Source organism: Alosa pseudoharengus, unplaced genomic scaffold (assembly GCF_046254945.1).
Source record: "Alosa pseudoharengus isolate Yale_2024_CS ecotype anadromous, Long Island Sound unplaced genomic scaffold, YU_APseudo_1.1 YU_APseudo_1.1_scf_1, whole genome shotgun sequence".
NCBI classification, from domain to species: Eukaryota; Metazoa; Chordata; class Actinopteri; order Clupeiformes; family Clupeidae; genus Alosa; species Alosa pseudoharengus.
This window is the reverse complement of record NW_027468564.1, coordinates 39,522,653-39,547,284: the sequence shown is the minus strand read 5'-3', so window position 1 is coordinate 39,547,284 and position 24,632 is coordinate 39,522,653. Positions and strand designations below refer to the sequence as shown.

The 24,632-nt window shown below is 42.4% G+C and overlaps 1 protein-coding gene across 4 annotated transcripts in view; it reads right to left on the bottom strand.

The window, feature by feature from the left end:
• Positions 1-4,549: 4,549 nt before the first annotated feature.
• The window catches only part of LOC143127676 (NACHT, LRR and PYD domains-containing protein 3-like), an 83,445-nt gene continuing 63,362 nt past the window's right edge, over positions 4,550-24,632 (bottom strand). For all 4 annotated transcript variants that reach the window (XM_076289327.1, XM_076289309.1, XM_076289335.1 and 1 more), the window contains one exon: positions 4,550-8,262. In XM_076289327.1, coding sequence (XP_076145442.1) covers positions 7,727-8,262 — 536 coding nt within the window. In that variant the 3' untranslated portion in view covers positions 4,550-7,726. The remainder of the gene's footprint in view (positions 8,263-24,632) is intronic.

The following is a 24,632-nucleotide window of genomic DNA, read 5'->3' as shown; positions in this document are numbered from 1 at the left end:
TTACACCTGGACTCTCCCAAGTGCATGAAGACTTTCTGCTTTGTTCACTGCATAACTCTGGTAGAGGTAAGGTGGCACCCAAATTTCAAAGTTTGGGGGGGGGGGAGTTGCTGCTCCAGATTGTGTGCTTTTTCAAACATTGCACTTTCTGTTATGCACTATTGACCCGAATATAAGACGACCCCCCCCTATTCAGGACTCATTTTTGAGAAAAAAAATTGTAGACCAAGTTTTGATTTATAGTCCGGAAAATACGGTGTATATATACGGTATATATATACACCGTATTTTCCAGACTATAAGCCGCACCGGAGTATAAGTCGAAGAAAAATGTGTCATAAAGAGGAAAAAAAACATATATATAAATATATATATATGTTGCAGTCTCAGCCAAACCTCATTCCCAGGGCCAACGGAAGGCAATCCTGCGCCCTGGGCAAAATAGGAATATGCCCACCCCAGACAGTGTGCCACCCTCGACTGTGTGCTACCTTCCAGCACTACTGGGCCGCATGGAAAGTAAAAATGATCAAATGTTGCGGGACAATCCCTACCGGGCCACAGAAGAAAAACAGTAACCTACGATTAAACAATTAGGCTTTCTAATAACATCATATTACAGGCTATTAATGCAAAAATCAGGCTACTTATTGAATATGATGCAGTCTGTTATGTGTGCGATTAAGGCTGAAGATCAGCACCCTCCTCATAAATGGTTTTCAATTTTGTGTGCACTTTTTTCTGTACCACTAGGGATTAAAATCTCATTTATGACTTCAACCAAGATCACTGAACATTCATTTCATGCTCTGACATTATTTGACATAATTTATGACTTATTTAACCAAGATCACTGAACATTTAATTTCTTACTCTGGCACCATTTGACATAATGATTAGATTAGATTAGATTAGATTAGATTAGATTCAACTTTATTGTCATTGTGCAGAGTACAAGTACAAGTAGGCTACAAGTAATATACAGTATGACTTATTTATTTAACCAAGATCACTGAACATTATTTTCATACTGCCATTATCTGACATAATTTATGACTTATTTAACCAAGATCCCTAAAGGACCTTTCCCTGGGAATTAATAAACCAGCCTTGTCCCTTACATGAGGCATGAGTAGGCTACTGAGGATTGGCTGGCGGGGTGGCTTTTAAGTCTGAATAACGGGACACTATGAAGTAGATCTGGTAAAAAAACGTTTAATCGCCGTTCCATATCAATGCTTATGAATGGTAACTATAACAACCATAGTAGGACGACGGTTGAGTCTGGAGGCAGGCTTCGCAACAATGGAATCAACTGCAAACAAACTAACTGTCCATGCTATTGCCAACGAAAGTTGTACAACAAGCTGGGGCCGTATTCACAAAGACTTTTAAGGCTAAAAGTAGCTCCTAAGTGGCGAATTTAGGAGCAACTCCTAAAAATAATGGGCGTGTCACTCCTAACTTTAGGACTCCTAATTTTTTTCACTAAAAGTAATTCACAAAGCATTTTAGACCTAAAAGTAGCACCTAAGTCTGGGACAGCCTAAAAGAAGTCGAGAGGACTCCTAACTCACTAAGACCTGGGGCAGCCGTGGCCCACTGGTTAGCACTCTAGACTTGTAACCGGAGGGTTGCCGGTTCGAGCCCCGACCCAGTGGGCTGCGGCTGAAGTGCCCTTGAGCAAGGCACCTAACCCCTCACTGCTCCCCGAGTGCCGCCGTTGAAGCAGGCGTGTTAGTGTGTGCTTCACCTCACTGTGTTCACTGTGTGCTGAGTGTGTTTCACTAATTCACCGATTGGGTTAAATGCAGAGACCAAATTTCCCTCACGGGATCAAAAAAGTATATATACTTATACCTATTCACAAACAGCTTTTTGTGGCATTTCACGTTGCGATGTTGCAATGGGTATGCGCAACAGGAGCTTCCAATCGCGAGGGAACAATTTTGCATTGTAGGCATAAAAGGGATGCTATAACGCCACCAACAACAACCAAAACTACTCATTGTCAACATGTAAATTAAATGTAATGTTTCATTGTGAATCAAATTAAAATGTTCTCCTCTTTGCAAACGTAGGCATATGGTGACAGATTAATTTAATAATGTTGCAAAGATAGCCTAGCCTACTGCATCAATCCGTAGGCCTATGTTTTATTAGGCTACTAGGCTATTTGTTTTGCCTTACTCTTTATTCATTTAGGCTAGGCTTTTTTATTCAGTTATTCATCATCTTCCGTCATTCGCACTACTTGTGTAGCGCACGCATTCTCAGACCTGTCACCTGTCACTCATCATCGTAAGGGAGGTGTTTGGAATCATTCCCGCGTTACAATCATCAGCCAATCAAGGTGGTCACTTCAGTCAAGCTCGTGCATGAGTAATGACGTCATCCATAGCAACAAAGACTCACTCTTAGTTTAGGAGTTGTAATTTTTCCTTACTAAGAGTAGGTCTGAAAGGCTTTGTGAATAACTTTTAAGAGAAAACTCCTAGCTAAAATCTTTTAGTGCGATTTATGAGTACTCCTAGTGGTAAGATAAAAGGCTTTGTGAATACGGCCCCTGAACTAGTGGCCTTCTTTTAAAACGGAACAGCGTGTTTCCTTTGCGTGCTATAAAGGCATGGCTTTACAGTGGCAACCGGGTGATAAGCGGGATAACGGCCTTTGTGGTGTGTCCAGTTAAACGGAATTAATGGACTCGGGCCTATAACAGGACACCTCGGCGGCCGTTATCCCTTACTTAGTTTCCCGAACACCTGCTGCCAGTGAATACTGTACAGGAAACGTGCTGTGCTGAAGGAATAAATGCGGTATTGGTTTCACAGTTGAGTCTTAAAGGCAGTGGACACCCCCTACACTAATTCTTCCCCACAGTAACTCCACATCAAAACTGTACTGGGTTATGCCATAGAAGGAGGACTTGACCTGACATTTAGGTCAAAGTCAAACAAAATGATTCATTAAGAATACACATGCCTTGAAACTGAACACAATACTACACACACACACACTCACCCACCAAATTTGTTTTACATTTTATTTTAATTTAATTCATTTAGGTCAAGGTCAAGCGGAATGACTCATTAAGAATACACATGTGCCATGAAACTTAATTTATTTGTATGTACTTTAATTACATTTTGTTTGCCTTTGTGGATATACCGGTACACATAGCAAGGTTAAGACAACATTTTAACCAAAAACATATTTAATTTATAATCAAAAATATAATTATTATTAAAAATAAAAAAAAATACTCAATTCTCACTGGTATCTGCTAGACAACAAGTACCAAAACATGATTAGTTCATAGATTTCACATGTAAAATTCATTTTATACAACCCCACCTCCATCTTGCCTGTTTATAATTCTGAGAAATGTTTGATTGTTTGTGTTATGTTTATGTTATGTGTGTGTGTGTGTGTGTGTGTGTGTGTGAGTGTGTGTGAGTGTGTGTGTGTGTGAGTGTGTGTGAGTGTGTGTGCGTGCTTGTGTTTGTGTTTGTGCCTGCGTATGTGCCTGTGCATGCAAGCGTACATATGTCTACTGTGTGAGTATGTGTCATACGTATGATTACTGTGAATGTATGTCTGTGTGTGTGTGTATCTGTTTGTGCATGACCCCTGGAGGCAAACATACGGAAAAAAATGGTCATCCTAGGCCCTACAGTTCTCAAGATATTCACAGAGAACTGTGTCTGCCCTACCCTCCTTTCGGGGGGTCCAGTCCAGCGGGGGAGCTACAGATCAAAACGAAAAATGACGGTTCCATGCTATCCATGTGGGGGTACATGCCCACCAAGTTTCGTGTACCCCGGTCTTTCAGTGTCCCGGGAATCCTTGTTGGTGTACGTCACTAAATGTACACATAAATTATTTTATTGTAAGGCCACCCATGAACGAAAGTACACAAAACTTGGCATGCATTCGGAGGGTGTCATAATGATCCTACACTTTTAATTTCGTGCAGTTTTGACCTTGTCAGCCAGAGATATTGTGATGAAAACACCTAATTTTTTGCTTTTTAATTTTTAACTAGGTGGCGCTATACATGAAATAAGTGGTAATGGGATGGGTTGACATGGCCCCTTAAGACCAACATACATAAAAAAGATGGACCTCCTAGGCCCTACGGTTCTCGAGATATTCACAGAAAACTGTCTCCGGCCACCTACAGGCCAGTTGGTGTATAGTAACATAAATTAATGTATTGTGTGGCCCCCCATGAACGGAATTCCACAAAACTTGGCGTGCATACAGAGGGTGTCATAATGATCATACACTTCCAATTTCGTGCAGTTTTGACTATGTTAGGTCACAGATACCTTCAATTACAACACCTCATTTTTACTTTTTTGTGTTTAACTAGGTGGCGCTATACATGAAATGAGTGGTTGTGGAATGGGTTGACATGGCCCCTTGAGATCAACATACGAAAAAAAAATGGTCCTCCTAAACCCCACGGTTTTCGAGATATTCACAGAAAACTGTGTCTGCCCTACCCTCCTTTCGGGGGGGTCCAGTCAAGCGGGGGGGTTACAGATCAAAACGAAAAACGATGGTTCCATGCTATCCATGTGGGGTTACATGCCCACCAAGTTTCGTGTACCCCGGTCTTTCAGTGTCCCGGGATTCATTGACGGAAATTTGGGCATGCGAAAAAGAAAAAAAAAAATAAATAAATAAAATCTGACTAAACCTATATGAATAACAATACAATAACGGTGGATTGACACTCTTAGCTCTGAGAAAAGCCGTTCTTCAGATTACATACAACATTCCAAGTTCAAGTTCAAATGTCATTCTAAGATCATCAACACACAACATTTATTTGTTATAGGGTGTGTTTGCTCTAGTTGGATACGATGTGCTCACCATGTGTCATGTAGATGATCAAATATAGAATACAGGATTAAAATGGAGCAACAGAGAGAGGGATAGAGAGGGGGAGAGAAACGTGTGTGTGAGGAAGAAGATGGAGGGATGAAACAGGAGAAATAGCCAGGAAAACAGAAGGAGGGATGACACATCCACAGAGAGAGAGAGAGAGAGAGAGAGAGAGAGAGAGAGAGAGAACAGTGACAGGTACACAGAGGAGGCAAGAGAAGAAACACACACACACACACACACACACACACACACACACACACACTCAGTGACACAAACCCCTCCACAGATAGAGAAACTGAGGGAGCAGCAAACACAGATAGAGGGAGGATGCTACACAGAAGAGGAACAAGAGAGGAGACACACAGAAACACACACACACACACACACACACACACCTACACAAACTAAACACACATATTCACACCCACACATCCTCAGACACACATAAACAGTGATAGGCAGTAACGCGTTAGAAGTAACGCGTTACTGTAATCCAATTACTTTTTTCAAGTAACGAGTAAAGTAAGGGATTACAATTGCAAAAACAGTAATTAGATTACTTTTACTTTCCTGCAAGCAGCCTGCGCTACTGCGTTACTAAACCGTGATTTTGCCATAGACAGTAAAAGAATTTGGGATTTTGCCATATGGATTTTGTGAGACTAACTCGTGACAATGATGTAGGCTATAGCTGCGAGACATAGATGTAAACAACAGACACGTGTGTGCAAGACATGGAGTGCGGGAGAGAGTGCGAACATGGAGCATTTAATTCATTGCAGTTCAGACATTACGAAAAAAAACATTAACGCTGTACACTCTGCGTGGGAAGAAAAATGTTGTCTACAGCGAAAAATTCCACCTCAAATCTGAGCAAGCACCTAGCAAGCCGGCACAGGAATGTGAAACTCATTGAGACACCCCCAGATCCCGACATGACGGCTGCAGCAACAGGTATAAATAGACTTAAGAGGACGTTGCGGGTTCCCTGTAGCCTACTGGCCCGTTATAAAAGGAGCCAGGGCATTATAATATCTTGGCTGCATTCACTGTGATTTGGAAAATGGGCAAAAATATGATGTGGTCTTTGCCTTTTTGTAATGGGGCTGGTGAGTGTTGAAGTCTTCAATTTGTTTCCCTTAAACAAGCGTTTCTCTACTGGGTCGCGGAGACATGCCAGGTGGGGCGCGAACTGACGTGAAAAACAGGAGGTTTTTTTAATTTATTTTTTTATCTGTAGCCTAGGCCCAGGTAGCACCCGATGCGCAATGGACGCACTGTGGAAGCGCAATGGAAGCGCTCGTGTCAAGGCAGCGTGAGCGCATGTTTGAATCTGCAAGCACGTTCACTAATGAACATTACTTGAAGCTGGCCTAACTTAGCGATATATTTGGAAAGCTCAATGAGTTAAATCTCCAGTTATAAGGCAAAGACAAGCACCTACCTCACCTAGCAGATAAAATTACTGCATTCACCAAAAAACTTGAGGTATGGGACAGGCGCCTCGATCGCAACAGTATGCCTTTGAGAATCTGAGTGAAATCGCTGAAACGTCTGCCACTCTTGTGATTCCATGTATTAAACAGTAGGCCTACATCACATCCCTGCAAAGTTTATTTCAAAAATATTTCCCAACCAGCAGTGCTCAGTATGACTGGATTATGGATCCATTTAATGCAGCATGTTGGTATTTCATTGAATATATTGTACAATGCTGTAAAATATTGGCCTATGCTTCCTAATATGTTGCTGGAAAACAGAAATATGTGTGTTTAATTTACAATGGCACATTATGTATTTATTTATTATTAAATCTGCAGCACCAGCTGATTTTAACTCTGCTGAAGAGGATATATTTAGAACTTGTCATTATTTCAATACATTTGACAATTTTAAGCTTGACCTACCACTTTCTTAGAGCGATGAGGGACAGGTGGGGCTCGAAAAGGCCCCCTTGATCAAAGTGGGGAATGAAAGAAAAAGTTTGAGAACCACTGCCTTAAACTAAGCATTTACATGAAGCCCAGTAGCCTATGCCGATTGAAACACATTCCACTCAGATAGGTGCTACCAGGCTCATATAGGCTATCACTTTTAATTGCAAACAGAAAATGTCTAGCTAGCTGTTTATACCAACTTAATATCATGACTATTGCTAATATAGTGCCAAATGTGGAGTTTGTGGACTAGCCATAGGCTTATATTTGAATAGAGCTGATCATTATGAGAGTTGTGTAGATGCTCTTAAAGTGACAGCGCACCATTTATAAATTTATCAAATTAGTAGTATTTCTTAATGTTTTAAACTAACAGTTCTGCTTTGGGCACCAAAATAGCCAGCAGCGGCACTGCACACACACAGTTCAAACACATACTGTTCTTTGACATTAGAACAGCCTAAATGTGGCATGCAACAGCATTTTCTGTTTTGGGAAATGCATTACTCCTATCTGCACTGCAACTGTTAAAAGATGTAAATGTTAATAGAGACTTTGGTTTTAATATTTTTTTTGCTGTATTTTATTTACATCTATTCGAATGAAGGAGTATACACACCAAAAAGTTAAGATTGAAACTAATAAAACCAAGTTTTAAAAAAGCATATTCAGGTTGTGTATAGCTAGTGTGTTTTTGTAAAGTAACTAAGTAAAGTAATTAGTAAAGTAACTAATTGCTTTTGAAAATAAGTAATCAGTAAAGTAACTAGATTACTTTCTTGGATAAGTAATCAGTAATCAGTAACACACAAACACAGGAATGCACACCCACACACACACACACACACACACACAGAGGAGTGGCTGTTGTCCTCTCCTGCAGGATTAGGAGGTCATGTGATCTGGCAGAGCGACACTGAGGAGTCAGAATAAACCCAACACCCAGGATAGAGGGGCTCAGTGAATGTGGAGTGGAACGTGTGCAGGTGGGTGAGTGTGTGAGAGGAGACGCTGTAGAAGGACAGAGTGCCTGCTGGCCAGTCCAGGTACACTCCTACTCTGCTGGAGAGGGAGGAGGGGGCAGGTATGGCAGTCTGCTTATTATTGTGCCTGGCAGAGTAACTGTTACCAGAGATCCTCAGTCTCCAGGACTTGGCATTACGTCCAAACCCAGTCCTCTCCCCACTCCCTTTCCTCTCCATGCTTTTATAGGCCACCGCTATATTAACCGGATCACCACTCCACTCAGCCTCCCAGTAGCAGCGTCCAGACTGACCCTCTCTACACAGCACCTGAGACCAGTAGTCAAATCTCTCTGGGTGGTCAGGATATGGCTGCTGTGTACTTCCATATGTCACCTTTCTGTTCCCCTCAGAGAGAGAGAGACGTGTGTGTGCTGTGTTTGGGTCCAGTGTGAGCTCACAGGCATCTGCACACAAGAGGAGAGGAGAGAGGAGAGAACATCCTCATCAGAACATGGGGTAGGAAAGGACATGTTTATAACACCCACTCTTACACTCTCTCCCACACACACACACACACACACAAAAACAAAGTAAGCAGCAAACACAGTGAGCAACAACACACACACACAAAGACAGACAGACAGACACACACACAGCTAAACACACACACCACACACACACACAGACACCACACACACATACACACACAGACACCACACACACATACACACAGAAACAGAGAAGGCAGCAAACAGAGTAAGCAATAACACACACACACACCACACACACACACACACACACACACACACACACACACACACACACACACACACACACACACAGAAACGGAGTAAGCAGCAAACACAGTCAACACAAATTAAGCACACACACATTTAGTAAACACCAGTGGCAGCCGGTGGTTAAAAAAATAAGAGGAAGGAATGTCCGCTTGATTGGTGTTAGTGGCAAATGTGAGGTTGTGATGGTGTTGGTGGCATATGTGAACAATAGAGTATGTAGGCCGCCTACCCAGACACATTTATAGCAGCAGAATGTACTATGTAGCATTTTAACTGGCAATGTTGTGCAATAAATGCTGTTCTGACATTCTCAGGGGGGGTCTGACCTAAGGAGCAAGGCTAGCATGCAGCAGCCAGAAAAGTTGTGGGTTCAATTCTTGGCTTCCACCATTGTGCATTTGAGCAAGGCACTTAACCCCAGATTCCTCCAGGGACAATGGACTTTGTAATATAATTTAAATATATGAGTCACTTTGGATAATAATGCTAAATTAATAAATGTAAATGTAGATAAATGCAAATTTAGGTCTGGGAAGTCAGGAAAGATATGTAGGTCTAGTTATGAAATACTGTTTTCCAGATGTGCAAAATTATGGAAATTCTGGAGGTCAATTTTGCTCAATTTAATACATTTGCAGAAAAGTCTATAATACTAAAAATAGACACTTGTTTTATAAAACCATGTAATTATTTACCATAAAAAAATAGACCTTAAATGTAGTTATTTGTAACATGCTATTGTTTTTAAAGCCAAATCTCTATAATTTAAAGACAAGTTGTAATAGCTAAGTGGGAATTTATACTCGAAAGGCAAATGTTATTGAAGACGTCATTAAAGGAATGCATCATGGTCTAAAACATTCATGTTACCATCCAAAGATACAGTTAGAACGGTGAAAACAAGAACATATTAACAACAAGAACATTACATGTATTTAACAATTGTTTAGTTAAGGCATAACTTGGATGATTATAACAACGCATAACTATCCAAAAATGTTTTATCCCCAAATCCCTGAACTGTCCACGTTTGTGACAGGCCAGCAGGCTGATTGTTTTCTGTGATAATGTTACCAGTTATCAGTAGCCTACACTAGCCTTACCATCTTTTTTTGGAATATGAATTTTTGGAACTGGTCTTCCTGCTTTGATCCTAACCTTCGCACTGTTTTTGAATGTATAAGAGATGGACATTGTCCTCTGATTCCATTGTACTGTTAATTTCACGAGCAAAAAGCAGGCTTTCCGTTCAACACAAGATTCTTAGCTGTATGACTGCAGATAACGTTCTTGCAGAGCAGCTAGCTGCTCATTGGTTCACCGTTGCCGCTAAAAACAGCACCCTGTATCGCAATTGAAAATTACTGTACGGAGGAGCTTCCTCCCTTGGCCATTGAAAACGACGTGATTCACGAGCCGCTGGGGTCTGAGGCGTTTATAATGGACTTCAATGAGGGGCTTGAGGAGGAAGCTCCTCCATACAGTAATTTTCAATTGCGATAGGGGGTGCTGTTGGCATTTTGACCTAGGGGAACGATTTTGTTCATTCAAAGTGGTATGCACTAAGAAGGGCAATAAAAGCGGCTAAAAACAGTATGGGAATAAGTTGGAGAATGACTTCAGCGACTGTGGAACGGACTGCAGGCGATCACAGACTATAAAGCCTCGGTTCCGGACGAGCTAAATAAATTCTATGCTCGTTTTGAGTCTCGCGACTCTAATCTGGTGGACGAAGGTGCAGGTGAAGACATCTTACAGGTGTCGGAGGCTGAGGTCAGCAAAACTTTTAAACCGGGTTAAACTTCACAAAGCTGCCGGCTCTGATGGCATCCCGTCTTGTGTCCTCAAGACGTGCAGCACTCAAGTTGTCACAAGTCACAAGTCACAAGCTGTCACAAGTCTACACTGACATCTTTAACTTGTCCCTGTCCTGGTGCACAGTGCTAGCCTGGAAATATCCAGACTTTCGTACGTACATTTCATTTGTACAGAGTCTGGCCACTTTCCATTAGCAAGCGTTAACTTCCTTGAAGGCGAGTACTCTGTTGAAGTTTAAAACTATTGGATTTGCCCAGAGCCATCTGGATCTGCCATAACCAATCGATAACATTTGGTCGTGACGTATGTCTGGCTCAAACTAGCGCACGACCTCAACGTCATCGTTCTCAGCTACTCCCTCTGTTCGCTGATTGGACCTGCAGATTTTTGCAGGAGAAAACCCGCAAATATACCGCAGACCCAGACGATGTACTGAAGGGAAATAAAAATTGAGCAGAAGTACGTAGGAGGGCGGAGTCAGGCTAGCACAGTGCCTTTGTGTTTCAAAAAGACAAAGATTGTGCCAGTGCCCAAGAAAAGTACTGTTTCTTGCCTGAATGACTAGCGGCCCATCGCCCAAAACATCCATGGTGATGAAGTATATCAACACACACTTAGTGCTTCCCTGGACCAACTTCAGTTTGCATACAAGCACAACAGATCTGTGGATGAAGCCATATCCATCGCCTTGCATACTGCCCTAGCTCACCTGGACAAGAAAAACACCTATGTTCAAACTGTCAAAAGTCAACCCACTCGAGCAAAGCTGTACTTCAAGAGAGCGAGCAGAACTCATCTTGGAGAGCGTATGGCCCCCTAGTGGTTGTTTTATGCACTTGCAGCTGTTTTTTCCTCACTCACTGTAGTCTAGAGGAATACGCCTGGATTCAGGGGAAAATAAGGCGGGGGAATGTCTCTGATTTCGAACAAAGCTTCTCTCAATAGCCAATTGCGGAGAGGTGGCAGACCTTGTGAATATGCACTTTCACTTCATGAAAATACCGCCGACAGCGGACTAACAACCAAAACAATGGCGTTTAGTTGCCTTTGTTGCCATCTCTGGCTAGCCTTTGCTTAGGCAAATGAGACAAAACTTCTGCAGAGGTTTAAAGCAAATGTAAGGAACTTCAATTTCTTCAAAAATCGACTCTAAACATGCTTCAATTATGTTTGTATCGGCAGCCATTTCGCACTGGTTTCAGTAAGAACTTTCCCCCATGAACACAACGGAAGTGAGATCTGTGGGCGTCTCTGAAAATAGCTGTTTTCCGGTTGTGAAGGTTTTGGCCCAGAAGTTCGTTCAGCATGATACAAGCTTTTGGTTACTCAGATTAGACTCGCTGCTGTGTCTATGCGTGTGAATTAATATTATTTGTTCATGAGGATGTTTTACTGAGCTTATTTGAGATATGGCACTATTATACCGCCATAGAGCTCTGTCAACTTCAAACGATCTACTCCACACACTGTCAGATGAGGGCTGAGTCCATCATCAAGGATGCCAGCCACCCAGCTCACTCACTCTTCTCTCTGCTTCCCTCTGGTAAGCGCTACCGGAGCATTAGCACACACACCACACCATTCAGAGACAGTTTTTTTCCACAAGCTGTCAGAATCCTAAATGGTCAGTGACTGAACAGTTCCTTCCCTTTATTGCCCACATGTGCTGCCTTATTTCTTTTATGATATGCTATACTGTATGCATTGCATTGTATGTATGCATGGTACTTACAGTGACCTTTACTTTGAAATAGCCATTTCATTCACGCATTACGTGACGTGAAGCTGCGTGAAACTGTAGCACCACTTTCAGCCACTGTGCGACGCTCTGCCACTGTACATCGTTCTGTCAGTAGCCTGCCTGCCGCCCCTTCTGAAAAAGCAGGAGGCTACCTTTAAGCATAATTGTTGCCGAGAGGAATCCCAGCTTATGAATTCAATAACAAAATAAATCATGCATAATAAAAAATGACCTCGACCTTGCTTTCATTAATGGTTTCGCTATAGTCAAGTTTGCAACAAGGAGACATAATGCGTGAGCATGCCACACTATCCAGGGACGCGCTCACACAGCTGTGGTAGTGGGGGCAGGAGGACAACTGTTAGCGCAGGCTTTATATAAAATTCTTCAACAGAAGCCTTATAAAGGCCTGCCTCGAATGCAGGCTTGCCCAAAATAAAGGCCTGTGGTTTGCGCAGCCTACAGTAAGTAGGCTAAATAACAGACCCGCCACAATATGCGGTATGATGATTTTTTACGAGCAAGATGTTTTTGGTGCCCTACGCGCACTGCATGTTCTTAAATAACAGTGAAATATCATCAGTAATATTCAACCATTATTTTGTGATTTGGGAATAATGTATATTTTTATTAAAGGGACACCAGGCAATGTTTTCGTGTTAATTACTCATCTTTGTAAGTCGGTATATGGTTAAATGACTCGTTACAGGGCGAATGAAGACTCTCTCGCGCACCCCTACTGCCTGTAGGAAGAATATCCCGCTTGCAAGTTCAGTGTATCGTACCCGCCGACCGAAGCAGGATCAGTTTACAGCACAGAGGCAGGCTAACGAAACGCTAGAGATTGTTGCAAACGTGTGTATAATGGCAGAGCCGGCGAAGAAGAAGCAAAAACCCTTGACGGAAGATGCAAAGAAAAGGAAAAGAGCTTCAGACCGAGCGAGGGGGAGTTTCGTAGAGAAAAAGCATCAGGCTTGCCTGGTGTCCCTTTAAGCACAGAGAATTGAATGCCAGTCCCCTCATATTTGGCTGACTTCTGCAGACGCGCAAAAAAACACTGCCACTTCCCTCCACTGATCACACATCAGATCAGCTTGTAGGCCATTAGCAATCTGTTTATTTTTTTTATGAAGCCTATACAGAAGATCACCTGCCACATTCTCACTTGCAATAGACAGATGCAATATCATCGACACTTAGAGTAGCCTACTGCTTCAACAGTATCAGAAGGGGATAGTAGCCTATACAAAAAGTACTTCATACGATCATAAAAATTCGTTAAAACGAATAGCAATTTGCAACTTGACAAAACACTGGATTAAATATCGTAGGCTTGTACATCCATTGGCATGTCAGTTGCCTCTCCCTTCAGTGCTATTACTGTTGATGACTTTGTCCAGATGGTCTATGTATTTATTGCAACGTTTCGCCAAAACAACTCTATTGTAGATATCAATGCATTGGGATAGATACCAGGACCCGGTTCCCCGATAACGACGGAGACACGCACTTACGAGGGTTTTCTACGATTCATCTTACGATCGTTCGTTTGGTCTTTCCGACAGTTTCCCGAACATGCTCCTAGGGTTAACGCGCATGCACTGCTCTTAAGACGCTCTTAAGGGGAGCTGTCCACATCACGTGTTCTGAAATATCCTCTAATTTGATGTTGAGGTCAGGTGACTGCACGTCACAGCTAGGCCTACCGTTTCAACTTCGGATCTAATTAATTCACACCAATACGAAAATAGAAAAACTGTGACAAGCATCCCAAGTAGGCTATATACCACACACATACATAAATAATTGTAATTATTTAAGATTAGATTGTTGCACCATTTATGTTTGTGTCACTTAAGAAGACGTTTGAAGGTAAGAAAGAGGTCGAGTAAGAAAGTGAGAAAATGTGTAGGCTTAGATTTTGACGCAGCACAGACTACGCCACATCATTTCTCTGCTTTTACCTATAGGCCTAATAAAAGATAGCCTACACTTACACAAAGAACTTGATTGCATTTTTGTCCGCTTTTAATCACATTATTATGACCATTAAATGTATGCTATTTTCGACGCTAAAATCTGATTCATTACAAGTAAACACAATAAAGAATGGGAACGTAAGTTGGTTAATGTATTCTAAGTTGTAATTCCCCTGTATGTCCTGTTGGTAACCTCAGTGAGAAGTGCCTGTTCACACGCTCTTAGCTGGTAATGAGAACACTGGAGCACTCGTAGATCTACGAGTGTTTTCACAACGCTCTTAAGCTACGATCATTTCGGGAAACAGTCGGCAAATCTTAAAACGTTCGAAAGAGGGACTTTACAACGCTCTTAGGCTTACGATGCTTTCGGAAAACTGGGCCCAGGCCTTTTTATGAGGCCACCAGGCCTCAGGCCCCTCCTCCTCCTGGACATTATAGGTGCGATTTGTTGGGGTCAGGGCTGGATTAACAATTCATAGACCCCTGGGCACAAATGTCTGATGGGCCCCCCAGCCAACGTGAATCGGGCGGTCAGAAATTTTTTTAAATGTTTATTTTTTTTAAATTATTATTAGTGTAACACACACACACACACACACACACACACACACACAAACACAACATGGCACAGAGCATTTCCAATTCAAAAGGGAAAGCACTGCTCATTGCAAAATGAAACAGAACCTTAAAAGGTCTATAACAGGCCTATAACTTGACTAAAACCGGCCTATAACTTGACTAAAACCGTGCAAAACTGAGGAGGTACACCTGTTAAGATAGATAGATAGATAGATAGATAGATAGATAGATAGATAGATGATAGATAGATGATAGATCATACATGGGCAACATACGGCCCGCGGGCCACATCTGGCCCGTTGGCTTTCCCTGACCGGCCCGCGTAAGGTCCGTGAAAGAACAATAGTCAAGAGCCTAGCATAGAGATAATGCATGCAAATCAATATCGTTGTTTTTATTTTGAAAGCGACTGCTATTTGTACGCCCATACATTTGTGCGTGGATGCATACGACGTAAACACCCTCACTGATGTGCTGGTGAATAGAATTTATGCTTCTGCGTCGACACAATGCAGTTGCCTTTACGTCGGCGTAAACCTTTCAAAGTTTTGTGTCTCTTATGTCTGCGTCGCTCACCACCGCAAAGGTTGTTAGAACGAACTCCTACTGCTGCTCGTTGGCGATACGAAGTGTTCATTTCAAAACGTTACTGGCAGATAGACAGTTTACAATCGGATAACCCCGTAATTGTAACCAAAATATGTCTGAGTTTATTTGCAAAGCTTATGTTAGCAAACTAGTATGAAGCTACTACCCACAGGTTGCTTGAAGCAGCCGGCTCAACACACAGAGCGAGTTGAACAATCAGTTATGTGCATAAAGTTAAAGCAAAAACATAGCCTACATTTTTAAAATAGTTTTCTTTGTGCATGTTGATTAACTAATGACAGCCTACTATTGTCTGCTCCACATTTTCGTAGTCTAATTCTGCATAGAGTTAATTTAATGATGGTAATGATTTAATGATGAAATATTGCTGAGTGTTGATGAAATGGTGGCAAAGGCTTATCGGTTGTACTGACTCCTTCACATTTTCATGACCTAGCCTAATTATATAGATATTGTAGTACTTTTTTATATCAGTCTTTGAAAACTGAAAAAAATTTAAATGTCAAAAAATCATTTTCGAGAATGAGGATTAAATACTGGACATAGACTAAATATTGCTGTTTTTCCTTTGTCTCCCTCACATTTTCATCTGTTCTTACGACTAGTAAACAAAACCATATGATTTACTTAATGTTATACAAGAACAGAATAGAATTGAACAGAATTGAGTTCAGACTTGAGTTCGGTATTTTGGGTCCGGCCCTCCTCAACAGTCCCATTTTGTCATGTGGCCCCTTGGGGAAATTAGTTGCCCACCCCTGTGATAGATGGATAGATAGATAGATAATTGATCAACAAAACAAAACAATTTGGCAGTACCAAACATAGATTTTGGCACCTATAGCACATTGTGCATCATCACCTGCAGGGTGCGATTTGTGTAAAAACCAGAGTGGGGGATGATTTTGAATAAGTTTGTAACCCGCCCACCCCAAAAAAAAAAAAAAAAATGAACGAACGATTCATAGCCTAGTAATGTCATGGCTAATAATACCCTAGGCCTATATTATTTTTGCCACCTTTGTAACATTTTAGTTTTAGTTTACCGTGGTGTATGAATTTTAAACAGCGAATGTGCTTGGTATGATGATCAGCTCCTCTAATGCAGGGTAGGACTACGTTTTGACAAACATACAAATTCACCTTGTTCTTGCCTCATCTGAAATGACTTCTCTACTTTTGCTGCCTCCATCCTTTCTGTATTTGTTGTGTGTAAAAAACGTTGTATATTATGGCACTGAAGTCTTAAGTCAGTGAATTGGCTAACAGTGTTAGTTGGTAACCAAATAGCCTACACATTGCGCTACACGCTGCGTAGGCTACGTGCAATCTCTCTCCTGCTGATTTGTGTTCAGTAGCCAAGTGCGTAATATTGCAAAAGTTGAAAAAATAAATGTGTTTATTGTAGGCTACAGAAAATAAATAGCTTATCATACTGTCAGTTAATTGCCTACAGTGCAGTGAAGAGTTTGGAGAGTAAAGTTATAGGGCAACTTGAAGTTTTATGAAAATAATTTACGAACCAGAACATAAAGACCATAAAGCTTCTATTTCTTGCAGCTGTTAAAACACCCACTAGATAGTTTAAATACCACTACTGGCTGATTTATCAAACGAGTGCTTTCTCGTTCGTCCTCCGCAAACTACAGGTGTTTCGGTAGAGAGCCATTGAATAAGCGATGCCAAGCAATTTCTGTAACACTTTTTGTGACATTCAGCAAATATCTCCTCATTTAATGTAAGTTCCTTCGGACAATAGGCCTACGTTCTACTCTACGTGCAGTTGTCCTCCATCTCAGTTGCATCAGTTTTCTAATTTTGAAGGTTCTAAAACATTATTATGCTTCACTGAATCCTTCTCGTTTTCTCTCATTTGTCCAGCTAACTTTTCCATTGAACCTAGCCATGTATGATGGATTACACACTCGACATTCTAAAATGTCCTGCACGATCAAGGCCAAGTTAAGTTATCACGCAGCCACTGTGTCAGCAGCATCAGTGCTGACGGTGACGGTGCGTTTCTGATGTCAGATTATTATGTAGGCTAGCCTACTAGACTGTTCTCACGTTGCAGCGCTTTACTTATATGAAGTAGCATTTATCAATATGAGGGGCAGAGGGGGATAAATGTTGTCACCCCCGACGATAAAAATAATTTAGCAGAGGTAGGGATAGGAAAACCAGAGGGTGGGAGATCCTCACCATCCCCCCCTACAAATTGCACCCTGATCACCTGTAAACATAGAGGCTTCAATGAATAAAGAAAATACTGGCAATTTAAGTACAGTAGGCTACCAAAAATAGTACATATCACATTGAACTAAATATGGTCCTGATCCAGGCTCTATCTGAACTTCTTGAACATGTATTTACATAACTAAAACATGTCAATCAACATACTGCAGCTACAGCTTCAATCTCTAGAGAAATGGAGCTTGTCAATTGTCAATTTAAGTACAGTAGTAGCCTATCAAAAACAGAATAATTTCTTAGCACACTTGAACTGCTTGCCCTTTAGAGAATTAACATTCACCTGGCCATTCAGTTCGGTTTGAGTGGTTGGCTGATTCTTGTCACTAGTACCCAATGTTTTCTGCAGTAGTCTACTCTAGGCCACTACTGGTTCATTTATCAAACTGGTGCTTTCTCTACGTCCTTTGCCAATTAAATCACGTAGTTTGGTAGAGAGACGTTTGAATAAATTAGCGTTTGCGATTGACAACGTTGTGATAAGTAGGCTAAACAATTTTGAACAAAATTGTCTAGGCTACACCCCGACAGTAGCCTGGCCATTTGCCATCCCCTTGGTACGCTTCGCTTCTACAAGGGTCTGGGATCTCAGCTATTGACGAACGTTTGCGAGCTGGATGTGTGGACTGTAGAAGTTTGAAACGATTGGATCTGATTTCACCCAATCGCTAACGTTTGGCTGTGACGTATGTTATGTGCAGCTCGATCGTGAAGTAAGCTACACTACAACGCTCAGAAATTGCCCACAACAATCATTCCCCACCAAAGCGAACAAGATGGATGTAAATGACCATGCCAGCTTTGCGATACAAATGTAAGAGTTAGTGGAAGAATAGCAAATAACTATTCAACAGTAAGGTTGAAGATAACATATTGTCGCAACACAACGCCGATGAGAAGTTAGGAGACGGGGAGGCTGATAGATCTTTCCAAAACTCCGGTAATTTATTTCCTATAGATGTACAGGCTAGTGCACGGGCAACAGGTGTCCACTACAAAACAACAAACTGATCGCTGATAAATCACAGTCTCAATCACTCGTCATTCACACTCATCGGCCAACAACACAACGCAACACAACTCACTTGCACGTAATCCACTTCTACTCTGACTAAACTTAGATGTCTTAGAACCCCCTATTCTATTCTCTCCCCTTAGCAATCGCTAACCTATCTGAACCCCTAAATATTCCCTCCCGGACACCTCCCCCCAATCAAAACACATCAGAACTCATTGACACATTCCATGACACAGGAGGGAGAGGGAGACACAAACACTCGCGCGCGCGCACACACACACACACACACACACACACACACACACACACACACACACACACACACACACACACACACACACACACACACACACACACACACACACACACACACACACACACACACACACACACACACACACACACACACACACACGCACACGCCGGGAACACAGGGGAAAGCCCAACACGGGGGCAAATAGCCTCGGCGATACAATATCACCACAATTGTCAAAGCTAGATGTGATCATTGAAAACACGCCGCTTCATTCATACCGTGTCTGCTGCACATGCTGTAATTTAATATCGAGGCTACTGCGCGATACAAATCAAACGTTTCCCAAATCCCATATGGAGTAGGGCCACGACATCTTTGCCCGAAATAAAATGTGTTAAACACTCATTTTGTTCGGAGTTCAGTTCCTGAATATTTGGAAGCGTAGCCAGCACGGACTGAATTGCTTCATTAACTTATGCCATTGGCAACTCCTCGAGGACTACAATTCAAACAGCGCAGAATCTGGACGTTGTCTCTCACAACTCCCGCCTCCTGCTCGCTGATTGGCGCGGAGTCGAATCTACCGCTGCGAGCAAGGCCAATGGCCGGAATCCCAGACAGAGTCGTGGAGGGAGATGAAAATCGAGCGGAAGTACGTAGGAAGGCAATTAAGGCCAGGCTACCGCGACAGTAGTCTGCATGAAAAGTCTTTGCACAAGCGGTGCGGGCTGAAGCGGTTTGAGGGAGAGCAGTGCAGGGAGAGAATGTGTGCTCTCTACAATAAAAGAATGCATCTTAGCTAATCTATATTTTAAATAAGCAATCACTGCATGCTGCTATGGAAGAAATAAGTTAATATTTTAGAGATATTGTGAGTAACGTAGGAATGGACGAGTTATTCAGCCTAACTGTAATAATTAGGCTACTGAAATTTGAATTATAATGCGTTACCTTACTTCGTTACCCAATAAAGTAACTAAATTACAGTGGCGCATAACTTTATAATCCGTTACCCCCATCACTGCTAGTAGGCTACCTGGGTATTTTTTACAGTATATGGTTTTAGATCACCATCAATTTTGTTTATTTCCTATCGCACTAGTTTGACGACGCTGCAGCCTCCAAGGCTTTCAAACTACCATACTCGCTCCACTAGTGAAACAAGTGACTAAAAGGTGCTTTGTCATTGGCTGAGGGTGAAGCCCTGAACCTTGTGAGAGAAGGGAGAGCATTGCAGCGCTTGGGAGTGCTTTAAAACTCACAGAAAAAATGTAGTAGCGTTTGTGATGCAGTCGGCCCGTAAAATTAAATGAGAATCAGTCATATATAAATTAAATCGCGCACAGGGGTGAATCGAGATCGCGATTTTATAACGATTTATTGTGCATGCCTAATCCCCATGGGGAAATTCAAGGTCTCAGTAGCATACAGACATCACACACAACATGCACAAACAGCACAAGGTGCTCTGTGAGAGTGAGTGTCATGGTGATGGTGCAAATGAGTAAGTCCAACAGTGCAACAGTGCAAGAATAAAGTCTAGAGACCAGCATAAAATAAATATGGGCATATAAGAGAGTAGACAAAGTAATATAAAAAACTATAGAAAAACTATATCAGTGCAAGAATGGGTTGACGTAAATAGGGTTACAACCATTATAAAAGTATTGATTATAAAGCATTAAGTATTAAGTATAGGTATAAGTGTGGCAACAATCTGGATGTGGGATGGAGGGAGGGGTTATGCATATGTGCTAATATAGCATGCAAACAGTGAAGCAGTAAGACAGTGGTAAAGAGTGGCTAGTGGACAGACAGTACACAAACATGGAGAGGGTGGAAAGGCAGACAGACTATCTCTCCTCTTCCCTTAAGTGAAGCATTGAACAGTTCAATGGCCCTGGGGACAAATTACTTCCTCAGTCTGTCTGTTGTGCAAGGCAGTGAGCGAAGTCTCCAGCTGATCAAGCTCTTCTGCTTTGTAATGGTGCTGTGGAGTGGATGACACTCATTGTCCAAAATGTTGATCAGTTTGTTCAGGGTCCTTTTATCAGATATTGATGTGATGCACTCCAGTTCAGCTCCCACTACAGAGCCAGCTTTCCTTACCAGCCTGGTATCTCTGATATCTATCTATATCGGCGGCCGATATATTATTGGCCGATAAGTGAAAAAATGAAAATATTATTATCAATCCGATAATAGAATTCTGGCCGATAATTTGCGCCGATATTTTTTAAAGTCCTAATTTAGGCCTACGTAGTGTCTGGCTACACTGAGCTACTTGAGCTTGGTTGGCTATACTTTTTCCTCAATATAATGTCAGCAGTGTGAATGTATTTCACCACTCTAACAAAATCTGTGGATATGCATTCATTTGGGAATCTGTGCATCTCAAAATCCTCTCGTGAATGATCCGCCATTTAACCTTACCAGAGCTTGAGGGGTACAGCTCCATAGACCTCCATTAATTCTGCACTTATTCGTGAGCGCCCTCATGTGGAACCAGAAAAGGAACTGCAACCCGTTCAGAAACCGGAAGTTTCCCAAGTGTGGCGGTTCTCCCCTTATTAGACATTCTCTGGCTACTGTTATGTTGACTGCTGTACTATTGAGGACTATTATGAGTTCTGTCCATCATTTGGTGGTAGGTAAAATTACTGCAATAAAATTATGCTCATTAAATGCTTTCCCCAAATTACTTTTCACAATTTTTTTTCAAGAGTAATATTATCGGTTATCGTATCGGTATCGGCCACAACAAACCAATAAATATCGGTTATCGTTATCAGCCCTAAAATTCCATATCGGTGCATCTCTAGTTAAAAGCACTTGAGAAATCAAAGAACATGATTCTCACAGCACTTTTCCCCTTGTCTAGGTGAGAATGTGTCCTGTGTAGAAGATAAGTGAAGGCATCGTCCACGCCCACTTTCTCCTGGTATGCAAGCTGTAACGGGTCTAGTGCATGGCGTACCTGGGGTCTGAGCATACATAAGACCAGTCGCTCCATTGTCTTCATCACATGTGATCTTAGAGCGACAGGCCTGTAGTCATTAAGCTCACTTGGGTGTGGCTTCTTAGGGACGGGGGTGAGACATGATGTCTTCCACAGTGTTGGAACTTGTCTGAGACTGAAGTTGAAGATGTGCTTCAGTGGCTCTCCCAGTTCAGCAGCACAGGCCTTGAGCAGCCTTGGACACAGTCTGTCAGGCCCGTCTGTTGTCACCTCATTGTTGTCACCTCATTGTTCGTGGTCGCCATGTGGGGGAGGGGTGCAATAGCCTGTGATGATGGGGTGAATGTTGCACTGGTAGTGTGGGGGTGGGGGCTGGGGGATGACCATCTCCTTGATGTCCCTGTCAAGGCTGCCATGGTCGTGGACACCTCATCAGGCATCAGACGGGGGCAGGGCGTGGAGTGATGGGGGCTTAGGTCGTTGGATGTCACCGGGATGCAGAGCTGGAGAGACTGGGAGACTGGGAGGTGGGGGTAGGGCAGGCACGCAAACAAGAGCAGTGTCTGAGTCAGCAGGGGGTGGTGGACAGACCACTGCCATTGGAGCTTGTGCAGGGCAATCAAACCTGTTGTAAAAGTGGTTCAACTGGTTCGCCCTATCCAGATCTCCCTCCACAGAGCTGCTGCCCTTCTTAAGGCCAGTGATCGTTTTCATACCATCCCATACCTCCTTCATGTTGTTCTCTTGCAGCTTCTGTTCCACCTTCCTTCTGTAGTCCTCCTTAGCCTCTTTCAGCTTGGTTTTGAGCTCCCCCTGCACGCGCCTCTGCCATGTCCACCTCTCTAAACGCCATCTTTTTCCTATTGAGAAGGGTCTTGACATTGCTGGTTATCCAATGTTTGTAGTTTGGAAAGCAGCGTACAGTTCTTGTGGGAACAACAATGTCCATACAGAAGTTCAGGTAGTCAGTTGTGCAGTGTGTGACCTCTAAGTCCTCTCCATTCTGTAACACACTCCAGTCAGTGGACTCAAAGCAGTCTCTCAGAGCCTTGTCTGCTTCTGGTCCACTTCCTGAAGGTGCCCGTGGCAACCACTTTTGGCTTGTACATTGGCTGAAGATGAATGAGGTTGTGGTCTGACTTCCCCAGTGGGGGGAGGGGGGTGGCTCTGTATGCATCCCTCACGTTTACATACATGAGGTCTATTGTCCTGTTTTTTTTCTCGTTGGGCAGTCAACAAACTGGAAGAAATTCATAAGGGATTGCACCATCTGTTGTTTATGTACAGCACTAGTCCACCTCCCTTCTTTTTGGCGGAAAGTTTATTGTCTCTGTCCAAACGAGCTACGCTGAAGCCGGGCAACTCAACGTTAGTAGTGGGTATGCAGCTAGTTAGCCACGTCTCCATGAAGCATAACAAACTACACTCTCTGTATAACTTCTGGTTTCTTACCAGGGCAGCCAGTTCGTCATTCTTGTTAGCCAGTGAGTTCCCGTTTCCCATCACCATCGATGGAACTGCGGGTTTGTATCTCCACTTCGTCTCCCGTCGCATCGTCCTCACTTTAATTCCCGCTCTGCAGCACCGGAATCGCCACAGTTCCTCAGGGATATTGATGTTATCGTGAACCAAACCAGCCTTCCGTCGTAGTGTGAGCAGCTGATTCCTTGTGTAAACAAGTTCGCTGCTGCTGGAACATTGCAATAGATCCATATCCATGGGATAGAATAAAAAAACACTCCTCAAAGTGTGTAATCCAAAAAGTTGCTAACTAAAAGTAAACAAAGACGGAGAAAAAGATACAAAGACACAGAGCTACTAAGCTGGCTGCCACTCACGCCGGCGCTGGAACAACTGTATCTATGTCATTATCTGAGCAGTCTAATGTATGTCCTCATTTTGCGAATGCGAGGACGATATGAACCTGTTGCATTTCGTCAGATGTCCGGAATTTGAACATTACTGAATAAAACAGACGATAGACACGAGTACAGTGTAAAATCTCATTTGTACTCTTGACCACTAGTTGGCAGACACCCAGAGCTTCGATTCAAGCTCAACCTTTTTTTTTCAAAGTTTTCAGGAAGCTTGCGAAAACACGCGAGAAACACACGAAGAAGACGTGCATTTCCTCCATAACGCGGAAGCGATGCAGGCCTTAGTTTTGCACAAATTGAAGCAGAAATACACCAAATGTTAAAAAAACAAATTCACGCGTGATGAAGTCTTGGGTCTGTTATTCACCTATTCTGATTCTGAAGGAGAATATCTGCCTTTTGGAGAATATGATCGATCGTCTATTGACTGATAGTCACGGAACGTCTGTGAATGGAGGTGCGTCTTTTTTGACAGTGTCCACTAAGCATGCCATGCTTATTTCGACCCTTTGCCCAACATAGCTGGAGGTGCCAGTGACAGTAGTGATGATAGTGTCCGTAATGGACGTGGTATAGACAGCAGAGGTTGTAAAAATAGGGCTCTGAAGAACTTCAAAGTCACCCGCGATATGGAACTGATTTGACCAGGCTACTTTATTGTATAGTAGCATAGGGTTTGTGATTATAGTAATAGTTTACTATTGTTGGTTTACATGTGACATGTGATTTTCCTGTTCATTTGTTATGTCGGTGAAATCACAAAAAAAGAAAGTAAAACTGCTCAAATATGTTGAACATCTAGTATTTACTGAAATCCAGTGACGTCATAATATGCAAATTAGATGAGTACATTTACCCCCTTCATAAACTTCTGGTCATACTCAATGATTTTCGCATTTACAGTAGGACTTTATCTCTGACCACTTGCAAGCCATGGCCTTTTGA